Source organism: Gracilinanus agilis, chromosome 3 (genome assembly GCF_016433145.1).
Source record: "Gracilinanus agilis isolate LMUSP501 chromosome 3, AgileGrace, whole genome shotgun sequence".
Lineage (NCBI taxonomy): Eukaryota > Metazoa > Chordata > Mammalia > Didelphimorphia > Didelphidae > Gracilinanus > Gracilinanus agilis.
This window is the reverse complement of record NC_058132.1, coordinates 476,015,201-476,027,797: the sequence shown is the minus strand read 5'-3', so window position 1 is coordinate 476,027,797 and position 12,597 is coordinate 476,015,201. Positions and strand designations below refer to the sequence as shown.

At 33.1% G+C, this 12,597-nt stretch overlaps 1 protein-coding gene across 1 annotated transcript in view; it reads left to right on the top strand.

The window, feature by feature from the left end:
* Positions 1-2,029, top strand: part of CD99 (CD99 molecule (Xg blood group)) — a 72,582-nt gene extending 70,553 nt beyond the window's left edge. The window contains exon 10 of the mRNA XM_044670393.1: positions 1,960-2,029. Coding sequence (XP_044526328.1) covers positions 1,960-1,985 — 26 coding nt within the window. The 3' untranslated portion in view covers positions 1,986-2,029. The remainder of the gene's footprint in view (positions 1-1,959) is intronic.
* Positions 2,030-12,597: the final 10,568 nt, after the last annotated feature.

Sequence of the window (12,597 nt, the reverse complement as noted above, 5' to 3'; positions counted from 1 at the left end):
CTTTTTATAGGGTAAAGAATTGGAAAGTGAGGGAATACCAATCAATTGGAAAATAGTATGTGATTATAATAGATTTCAAGTGTGTACTGAGGAACTCAGAAAAGCCTGCAAAGACTTACATGAACTGAAGAACAGTGAAATAACCAGAAATAGAAGAACATTGTACACAGTGACAGGAATACTGTATAATGAACAACCATGAATAACTCAGCTATTCTCAGCAATAATGATCCAAAACTTTCCTAAGGGATTTGTGATAAAAAATCTTGTTTCCAGAGAAAAAGAATTAATAAAATCTGAATCCATTCCAAAGCAATCTTTTGTCACTTTCTTAATATTTTTATTTTTTTTCCTTCTACAACAGGATTAGTATTGAAAAAAATGTTTTACATGATTGCATATGTACAACCTATATGAGATTGCTTACCATCTCCGGGCAAGGGTGGAAAGGGAAAGAGGGAGAGAATTCAAGACTCAATATTCTTTAAAAATTATTGGAAACTGTTTTTTCCTATAATTGGAGGAAAATGATATATAATTTTTAAAAGAGACGAGTTAATTATTCACCACTACATCTCACTGTCAATGGCATTACATTACTAAAAAAATTAATGATTATTAGCACATATATTTTCAAGCTCATATGCTGAAATCAACCAAGTTGAAAAAAATAGACCTAATACACAACATTTAAATTAAATGTTCAGTTAGAATCACCATTATTGGTTCTAAGCTTCAGAATGTATTTCCTTCAAGACTAAGCTCAAATTGTACACTTTGTGAGTTCTTTCCTGAACTCTCTCACTATAGTGCCTTCCCTTTGAGATTACTTCTAATTTACTATGCACACACACATAGATAGATAGATAGATAGATAGATAGATAGATAGATAGATAGATAGACAGACAGAATNAGATAGATAGATAGATAGATAGATAGATAGATAGATAGATAGATAGACAGACAGAATTATCTTTCTTGATTCACTGTCTTTAATTTTAATTTCTTCTACCTTTTATAATAGGCTGTTATAATGTTTAAAGTTCTGAATATTTTATCTTCTCAGATAGGTCCCATCATCTTCTTTGTTGATAATCCCATTCAATTGTGGATAGTATCAGTTTTATACATATATATATATATACATACATATAGTTTTTTTTGTATACTGAGAGTTTTCTTGAGTTATGTTTTCATTTTTACTTTGAGTTATAAGGAAATAAACATAAATCTTAGTTCCTTTATCAGGTTCCCATTGTTGACAACATGGCACAAATAAATGAATTAATTAGTGGAATAGTGGTAAAGAAACCTAAGATGAGATCTTATTTCTGCCACTTACTATCTCTTTGACAAGTTACTTAAATTCTCCAAGTTTTAATTTCTGTATCTTTAAAATACTGGGGTATAGAGGCAAGACATCATAACCACTAGTATACTGACAAGCCCTAATAGTCTATTCTGTTGTAATGATAATTTTCTGCATCATTTTAATTTTTATCTGTAATTTTGAGTGAAATTGAATATCGTGTAATTACAATAGCTCAAGAATTAAGATGCAACCCAATAACGTTTTTAAATTCAAGCTTTTAAAAACTGAAAAAATATAATATCTAAGTAAATGCTTTTTTCAGTTATTATTTATTCAAGAAAAATATATTAAAAACAGACTTCTGTTTTTCACTTTTATAACTAGTGCTAAGATGAATGCTTTGTGATTGGTTCACCCCTCTTCCCTTCCATTCTACACTAGATCTCTAACCTCATTTTGTCTTAACGTTAACTGAGCTGTCTTTTTGACTTATTGGTTTTAATTTCCTTCTTTTGCATATTTTGCTCATCTATCAATGTCTCTCATTTTTTCTAGAAGATGTTTTATAAATAATATAGTGAAGATAATGTGTGTATTATGTGTTTTGGGAGATGGCAATAAAAGTCTTTGTCTTTTTTTTTTCTAGTGCAACAAATACTTCTGCAGAAATAGTCTTACCCTGAATGAGAAAATAAAGATGAACAAAACTGGATTAAACTTCTTCTCTGTCCAAAACAACGCTCCTTACAGGGCAGAGGTTACAAAGTTGCATGAAAATTGATTCTTTTGGGTGTTTTACAAATATGGAATTTGAAACCACATCTTGGAAAGTGGTATGTCCTGTTCTACATGTGATTGATAAGCTCTCACTTAAAATTTTCCTATTTGAACAATGAGGAAAAAAATTTCAAAGTGAAATCGAACCTTTTTGGGGCAGCTGGGTAGCTCAGTGGATTGAGAGTCAGGCCTAGAGATGGGAGGTCCTAGGTTCAAATCCAACCTCAGACACTTCCTAGCTGTGTAAACCTGGGCAAGTCACTTGACTCCCATTGCCCACCCTTACCACTCTTCCCCCTAGGAGCCAATACACAGAAGTTAAGGGTTTAAAAAAATAAATAGTAAAAATAAAAAATTGAACCTTTTGCCCAATATGGTGACTTTTAATACATGTAAACATATCAGGATTTTAATGATTCTTACTTCCCCATATTGAAATAAGGAAATCAGGAAATTATTACCTTCTGTTTATACCATATGTTCATTATTATTTTAAAATTATATAGCAATTAGCCATATCAATAAATAAGGAACTCAGTGATAAATTTGTGAGATAAATCTCTAAGATATTCCTTCAGAATTCATTTTGATATCAGAGTATTACACAAATAAGAAAACATGCCATTTTGCTTGAATTACCTCTAGTTTAGTTACTTGGAAGATGGATTTAGAATAATTTGGGGAGTTAATATCCTAAATTCCACTTTTCCTTCTTTATCTTTGAGAGAAATGAAGAATTTGGTAAGCTCATCATTTCCCATGAGTTAAATTGTCTCTATGCTAATGATTTTTAGGTATATAAAGAGCCACATTCCCAAAACTGTTTTTGGACATCTTGAACTGAATGTTCCATAGACATTTCAAATTAAGTATGTCCAAAACAGAACTCATTGTCTTTCCTCTCAAATTCTCCCCATTTCCAAATTTTCCTATTACTGTTGAAGGCACTACTGTCTTCTCAACCAGGTTTATTATTTCCCTCACTTATCCCAAAATATCCTGACCATTTCCAATTTTTTAAAATCTCATATTCATATTTTTCTCCTCGCTTACACCACCATCCTAATCCATACTTTTATTGCCTCTCATCTAGATTATTGGAATTATCTTCTAACTGCTCTATTTTCTGTTTCCTCATTTTAACCCACCATTTTCCTAACAGGTGGGCCTGACTGAATCTCTCTCTGCCTCTCTCTCTGTCTCTCTCTCTCTGTGCCTCTTTCTGTCTCTGTCTCTGTCTCTGTCTCTCTCTCTCTCTCTCTCTCACACACACACACACACACACACACACACACACCCCCCACTAATTTCTAGTGGCTCCCTAATACCTCCAGGATCAAATATTAAATTCTCTTTGAGATCTTGATAAACTGTTCCTTTCCTCTCTAGTTTTTATACTTTATTCCCCTCCAGTCACTCTATGATCTGCCTATCATGTCCAGCTTTGTGGTCCCTTATGCAACACTCCATCTCCCACCTCTTTGTCTTTGCACTATTTGCTCTTCTTGCCCTTGCATCCCACAACTGGCTTTCCTAGTGACTGGAATGTCCACCTTCTTCAACTCCCCTCTTTGTGTTCTTGGTTTCCTTCAGCACTCAACTCACCCTCTGAGAAGGCCTTCTTGGCCCCCTCCCTTTTTCTCTCACAAAGTTTGGACACAATTGGTTATTTACATATTGTCTCCCTACTGGAGGGTAGGGAGTAGTTTTACTTCTCTTTGAATCCTTAGTGCTTAGCAGAGTTCCAGGCATAAAAGCTTATAATTATTCTTCCCCCTTCTCTATTTTCCTTTCCTTTCCCTCTTTATTTTCCTTTATTCTTTAAGTGTAATTGGGCCAGTCTATAAAAATACGTTGCTTTGTAGGTATATAATTCTCATAAGGTATGTCCTCAGTAAATGTTAAAAAGTTTGATGAACTTATATGCAGTTTTACAAAATGAGCTAATCATTCAACATGAATGGTTGAGTACCAGATGAAGTTGTTTACAAATATGCTTTATGTCATAGAGTACCCCTTTTAAAGCTTTCCAACAGTATGGGATAAATTGAACTTCTTAGTATTTACCCCTTTGCTAAATATAAGCTTGTGAACACTAAAATTCAGTACTCCAGGGTTATTCATATAGAACAGAGCTTTAAATGTATATTTTAGGATGATCAATGAAAATTTTCAAGTGAATCTTAATGGTCTATTTTTTTTAATTGCCAGGGTCAATTAACTTTTCTACATTTGGAAAAAAATGAGGATTTTTTCAGTGTATTATTGCTTTTTTTACCATGTTCCTGGTAGGATCAACCTAATGTGTAGTTCTTATAATGCCATCCAGATGAAGTATGATTCCAGTGTGTATAAGAACGTCACTACGGAGGGTTAACGTTTTTAATGTTACGCCATGTAAAATATTACCAGTACAATTCACCTACATCCTTCTTATGTGAATATAAATGTCTTATAATCAGATCTATAGGTAGTAGCATAGTATGGTGGAAAGAGGAATGGATGTGGAATCCAAAGGTCTAAACATGCATCTTGTCTTGGCTTTGCTATTTACTTGTTGCATGATGTTGGATAAATCATTTAATATTTCATCTTCTCTTAGGAGGAGACCAGTGGATAAGCGTGTATGTTGGTTTTAGTTCCAGAGCTCTCCCACTCCATATTCCTGATAAATTCATAAGCTTTTGCTGTTATTAGGCCACTTGATATAGTTGAATTTTTTATGAGGACGTTCCCATTTAAGATGCTTTCCTACAGCCAAGATCTGACTAGAATCATCCATACACTTCCAGTAGACCTAGTTTTGAGTAATTGCTACTGAATGTGTATGTGAAGGAAGTTCATTTTCCAGGCATTCATGATGAGAAGTATTCTTTTTGCATTTGAATTATTTCTTCCACATTCTATATAAGTTCATAATTTTAAAATATCAGAAACAGGAAAAATAAATGAGAATTATTATTTATTAACATCAAGTATGATTTGTCATCAACCACATTGAAAGTCAGTGTCCTAACATTAAGTAACATCTTCAACATCAGTTTGCCTCAGCACTTAGCTAACAAAAATGTTACTTATCTATGGATGACTGATATCAAACAATCCAAATTTTAAAGTTTCTGCAAAGCTTGGACTTTAATTGTATCTTTTCCCAGGTGTGAATCTGTAAGTAATATCTGACTAGACCATATCATTTTTAATAAAAAAATTCCCATTTGGTAAATGTGTGGGTGTTATTGATTTGTTTTATAACAATCACACTGCATTTATACGATACTTATAAATATCCTTTTCATTTAAACAGAAACAGAGAGGACAGAACTATGGAATCACTGTTAACAAATCAGAACTTTGGCAAGGAGTAATTGTCTCAATTAATAGAATTTATAAGGGGGCATCTGGGTAGCTCAATGGATTGAGAATCAGGCCTAGAGACAGGAGGTTCTAGGTTCAAATCCGGCCTCAGACACTTCCCAGCTGTGTGACCCTGGGCAAGTCACTTGACCCTCATTGCCCACCCTTACCTCTCTTCCACGTAGGAGCCAATACACAGAAATTAAGGGTTTAAAAAAAACCAAACAAATAGAATTTATACAAACAGCAGTAGTTTGTACTTAATGTCAGAGAATATTTCACATTAAATTGTTCTTTTGGCAGAAGTCTCTGTAGAAAACTACATGGACAGAAGAATTGTATACAAATAGTTCATTTCATCAGTTCTTTCCCCAGAAATAAATTTTTGGAGTGCTAATGGAGTACTTTGCTGAGTTATAAAGTTTTTTCAATAATTATGAAAATATTTCCTATTTACTTTGAAAGTTCTCATATCATCTTACTTCCAGACTAATTTATGCTTAGTTTCCTCAACTACTTAATGTGTTATGTGACACCTTTCACTGTCACATTTTTCCTCCAGTGATGACTACCAGTTTACCAATGTGCCTTCTATGAACTAATGCCCATAAAAGAACATCAGATGTTGTCTGACTAGTTGAATTCATTGAAATGATTCTGTCCTTTGTTCTGAAGACCTACTTCTCTTAAAGCAAATTAATTGGATTGCCTTGTTCCACAACTAAATAACACAGTTACTGTGTTGTCACTGTAGACAAGAATTGGTAGTCAACTCATATTCCCTAATTATTATTTTTGTCCAAGTGGCCTACTGGTAATGATCTCCCCACCTTGTATTTCTTCATTTTAAACTATGTATAAGATCTTACATTTATTCATATCAAGTTTTATCACATTAATATACAATCCCTTTAGATCCTGATTCTGTTAGCCAGTTTATTAAATACCTCCTTCTATTATTGTGTCATCTAAAAAAATCTGTTAAAAATATGCTCATAAAATTATTGAACATTAAAAGAGAAAAGAACATCAATGGATTTTTAAAAATATGTAGAAAAGAGAGAAAATGAGTCAGGAAGGAATACAGACAAGCTGGACAGTTCTCACTACCATGTCAAATTCAATATACACTTATTTTAAAACCAAGCTATATAAAAATTTTAGTTTCATGTATAGTTTCCCTTTCCCTTCATTGTATATTGAAATGACCATGTTTAATGATGTAAAGTTCACAGTAAAAAGAAAATTAAAGAAATATTGAGAATTACAAGGCCATATCCAAGATGTCAATAAGCAAGAAGCTCCTTGAAAAACTTTTTTGCCTCATCGGTTTGGAAATGACTGAACAAGTTGTAGTAGTATGTAATGCAATGTAATTTGCGCTTCATAAGAAATGGTAAATATGATGAATTTAGAGAAACTGAAGAAGACACATAACACTGATTTGGAGTGAAGTAAGCAGAACCAAGAGAACAATTTATATATTACACATACTTATGTAAAGGAAAATCGCTTTAAAGATTTCTTTCAAACTGCAGAATTCAGTTAATACAGTGACAAATTCAAGATTTCAGACAACTAATGATGAAACATGCTTCTCCATTTTTGGCAGAAAAGTGAGGGTCTAGAGATGGAAACAGACACATATTTTCAGATGTGCTCAATACATTGAAATTTTGCTTACTTATTCTCATTTGTTTCAAAGAAGGGCTTCTATTGGGATATGGTGGCAGTTGTATTATAGTAATAGTGAGTAGTGATAGAGAAAGGTTCCAGCATATTAGAGAAACATGTAAAAATACACCTAAGAAAATAATTATTTAGAAAACAATACAAAAAGGACAATGTGTTACCACTGTTAAATTTAATATATGTTTAACCAAAAAATAAATGATAGAAGTTCAAAGTTTCATATATAGTATTTTTGTTAGTTGTAGTCTGAAATGTTCATGTTGGTTGATAAAAAGAAAGTTTAAAAACTCTTAACTGATCTCTTTTGGGTTAAAATATTTTAACTCACCACAGGGGCCTTTCTTTTTATACTTGAAATGATTCAGTTACTGTCAATAAATTCTTATCTACCAAAGTCATCCATATGATATGAGTGTTATATCTGTTGATGTCAGGAATACAACAGATGTATTTCTGGAAAGTGAGTGAATCAAGTATTTGTAAATTCAAAATTTTCAGGATGAGGGGGATCAATCATAGGTCAGATATAGTAGAAAGAGTATGGAATTTGGAGTAAGGAAGATGTGAGTTCAAATCCTGTGTCATATTTGCTAGCTGATTTTTGGGCAAGTCACAACCTCTGTCTGCCACAATTTTTCTCTTCATCAAATGAGGATAATAAGGGGGAAAAGAAAAGAACCTATATATTCCAAAATATTAATAGAATTCTCTTTGAAGTGGCAAAGAAATGGAAATTGAGGGGTTATCCATCAATTGGGGAACGGCTAAACAAATTGTGGTATATGATTGTGATGGAATACTATTGTGCCATGAGAAAGAATATATATCTGTGTGTCAAATGATACCTTCTATGATGTGGGAAGGAGAGTAGAGAACTGAGGCATTTGTAAAACAATTCTATTAATAAAAGTAAAATAAAATAAAAATAAAAAATAAAATAAGGATAACAATAGTATATACCCTCCCGTGGTATTATCAGGATAAAATGAGATGATGTATAAAATAATTTGTAAATCACTAGCTAATATAATTAAAGGTATTCTGTCATAAATTTTTGAAAAGCAAAGAATCTGCTTTGTTAATTGCAATCACACTCTGAACACTTTTCAAAGTTAGGTTACTTATGTCTGATTTTCTTAAAGCAAGCCATACAAAGATCCAGAAAATTTGGGGACGAAAGGAAAACACATTGGGTCCAAGTTGTATTTTAAAAAGGCTTTTAAGGAAGGAAAATGTGGCAGGTACTAGGGAAAACTTTTAAGCAATAAACCTATTTGGCAAAGGTCAAGTTTAAAAAACTGGGCCAACAGGCAATTAAGCACCATGGTGCTGACAAAGAACCATTTTCCCTAATAAGCTAATTTGGCACAAAATTACCTACACTTAGTCTTTAATGAACTTCTATGATTGCCAGGGTTTATTTTCTTCTCATATATTCATTAACACTATGATCTGAAGAGTTCAAAGTCTTTTGCAGATATTAACTTTTGTTTCCCTATCCCTTTAAGGTTTTTAGCTTTAACCGTTAGTGTAGTCACTTTAGAAATGGGAAAATCAAGAGTTATAGTTTTAAAAACTAACATGCCTAGTGGTATTAGGAACAGAACCTATAAAAGCTTGGCTCCCATTTAGACCATGATTGCTTTCCAGAGAAATTTTAAAAGGAAAGAGATTGGAGATTTGTGTAGGACTGAGGTTTTCACAGTTAAAAAATATTCATTTCTCCTCAAGGAATCCACTTTCTTTTCATGATGGATTCTCTAAGATAATTTCTTGTCTAGAGATGCCAGAATGAAACAAAAGACAAAGGTTTTTACAGATGTCAAGTTTGAAACTAATTTCTTCCAATTTCCTTCTTGTTTTACAAAATGAGGCCATAAGGGTGGCAAGGTAGTTAATTATTTTAAATTACATATCAGACACTTTTACAGAGGGTTTAATGATTGGTCCTCGGTAATGAAGTGCCATAATTACAAGATTCATCTCCTTAGATACCCAACCATTTTTCTTCACTTTTTCATTCTTGTCGACTTTTGAAAAGTAGCAGATTACATTAAATGAAACCACATTTAATAACATTTCTTTAATCCTTTATGTAAAACATAGCAAGTCAAGAAGAGATGGTCTTAACTTTTGAAGTGAGTACTACTTGGCTCCATCTTTCTCCAGTAATAGAAAATATAGACCACATTCTGTGGAACAGAAGAATAAAGATAAGTCCTAGTGTTATTCTTGGCATTATTGTATTTATTGCCAAAAATAGATTATTTACCCTTGTCCTCAAAAAAGCCACATTTTAAAATTTTGCAGTGATGATTATCTAATTGTCCCAATTCATATCAGATTTTCCCCTCAATCTCTATCCATTTACGTATGAAATACTCCTGATGTTCAAATTTTGTTTTCTTCATTTATGTTAAAGAAAGATACTCCTTCTCAAATGTTCCTCTTTAAAAGAATAAATGCCTGATCCCTTACATTTAAAGGACAGTCATGGGACTTTGGAAATCTTAAAAGTATTTTATAATCATAGCTAATACTTATTTAACATGTTATAGATATTTTATCATTTTTGCCTTCATAATAACAGGACTGTAGGAACTATGATTATCCTCATTTTACACATGAGGAAACTGAGACAGGCAGAAGTTAAGTGAATTGCCTTGGATTTCACAGTTAGTAAGTACTCATGTCTTTCTGATTCCAGACCTATCACTCTGTACTATGTTATCTAATTGCCAATCATCATTATAATCATCATCAAAAGGATATGTTCTTCTTAATTGACTGCAATAATTGTGGGACATCCATTCTTCCTGGTAGAAGATATATCAGTATGCAGGATCCCAGCGAAGTTTTCTTGAAGTGATTAAAATGAGATGGCTTCTGTTATTTCTTCATCTTTTTCTTATCTCCTGCCTATGACAGCTCATACAACATTAAGGTAAGGAGAGTAGGATAAAGATATGACCCTAAGTGCTTTTACCTGATTTATCTCCACAACATTGCAGAAAAAATGTAATTTCTCAAATTGATTTTACATGTAAGGAAAGATTCGATAGAATGTCCTTTCCTTGAAAACAGCATTTTTGGAGAGGAGTTTGGTCTTTATATTCTCAGCACACAGTACAATAGTAGACACAAAATAATTGCTTATTGAATTGAATAGAAAGAACTGATCTAAGGGAAAACTTGAGAGATTAGAAAAGGACAAACAGATTCTGTTATCTGAAGTGTCAAGATGAATTATTTTTAAGGAATTGGTCAGCTAATAGCTAGCTAATAAAATCAACATTCAAATAGTGTTTTGAGGTTTGCAAAGCCCTTTGCAAATATTATTTCATTGATTTTTTATAGAAATCCTATGAGGCAAGTCCCAATATTATTTTCCCCAATGCCTCCTTATTTCACATATGGGGAAATAGAAGTTAAGAGAAATTAAGTGATTTGACTAGGATCAGCACAATTAGTAAATATCTGAAGTAGTCTTTTTTCTAGTCAAAACTTTTCATTTTATTTTTCCACATTCTACATTTTTACATTTTATTTTTAAAATATATTTATTATTTATTTTTGACATGTATTTTAAAAAAATTTGAGTTCCAAAATATTTTCCCTCCTCTTATCTTTCTCCCACCCATTGAGAAGGCAAGCAATGTGATATCAATTATATATGTGAAATCACACAAAACATTACATATTAATCATGTTTAAAAAGAAAAGGAACAAAAATAAGGAAAGTTTAAAAAATTATACTTCAACCCACACCCAGATTTCATTTGTTCTATCTTGGAAGGAGGATACAATTTTTCATCATGAATCCTTCAGAACTTTCTTGCATCATTGTATTAATCAGAGCAATAAAGTCTTTTATAACTGATTATCTAATTGATATATGAATATTCTTATTACTGTGTATAATGTTCTCCTGGATTTGCATATGTTCATATAATTCTTCTCAGGTTTTTCAGAAACCATCCCCTTTATATTTCCTTATAACACATTAATATTCCATTAAACTCATATTACAGCCTTTTCCCCAGTTGATGAGTATTATTTCAACTTCCAGTTCTTTGCCACTACAAGAAGAGCTGCTATAAATATTTGTGTACATACAGGTCCTTCTCCCTTTTCCTTTAATCTCTTTGGGGCACAGACTTAGTAGTGATATTGCTGGGTCCAAGGGTACACATGACTTTATAATCCTTTGGGTATAGTTCCAAATTATTCTCCAGAATGCTTTGAGCATTTCACAATTCCAAAAACAGTGCATTAGTGCCCAAAACTTTCCACTTCCTCTCCAGTATTTGTCAATTTCCTTTTCTTCCATGTTAACCAATATGATAGGTATGAGATGGTACTTGAGGATATTCAAGTTGAGATCTTCCTATCTTCAAGTACAACCTTCTATCTGCTTTGCCACCTAGCAGCTTTACTAGTCTGCTGAAGGTTGAGCACATTGACTTCAGTCTCTATGCACACAGTTAAGGACACACACACACACACACACACACACACACACACACACACACACACACACACACACACAAAGAGCTAAACACATACACAGAGATTTTAGAGCTTGTGCCTTAGATGTCATCTAGTTCAGCACTATTTTTCTACAGGGAAGGAAACTGAAGTCTTGAAGTGGTTTAAGGTGAGTAGATGGTGTGGTGAATAGAATGCTGAACTTGGATTTAGAAAAACACGAGTTCAATTTCTCAGATTCTTCCTAAGTGTGTGACTGTGGGCAAGTTATTTAACCTCTCAGATTCAGTCTCTTCATCGGTAAAATGAAAATAAGAATAATGCCCATCTCTATGTGCCACCATTTCCTCACCTACAAAATGAGAAACTTAACTCAATGTCCCTTAAGGTCTTTCCTATACTTGAATCTATAAACCTATCATTGTATAAGCGATTTGTCCAAGGAGAAGTAACTGAAAAGTCAGGATTTGAACTGTAGCCTTCTAACTCCAAATCTATCATTCTTTCCTCTACGCCACACGCATCCACTACTTTTGTGAATACCCTCCCAAGACAACCCTGTTTTCTGCTACATTTCTTCTCATTCTCATATCTTTCTTACAGAGCCAATAGATACTCTCCCCAAATTCCTGGAACTTCTCTTCCCCCAGCTTGTACTGAAGGAAGCTTAGAGATTGAATTACTTACTCTCTGTACAAAATTGTTATCCACTAGACAGAGTAATGGAGAGTGTCCTTCATCAGTAAAAAAAAAAGTTTGAGTATGTTCCCCCAAAATGTAATATAAACACATGCACACATTATATATATATATATAATATTGAGAATGACAGAGACAGAGACAGAAAGGGAGAGAGATGGAGAGATGGAGAGAGAGACAGACAGACAGAGAGAAAGAGAAGAGTGGGAGAGAGAGACAGAGAGAGAGAGGAAGTGAAAGAGAGAGGGAGAGGGAGAGAGAGGAAGTGAAAGAG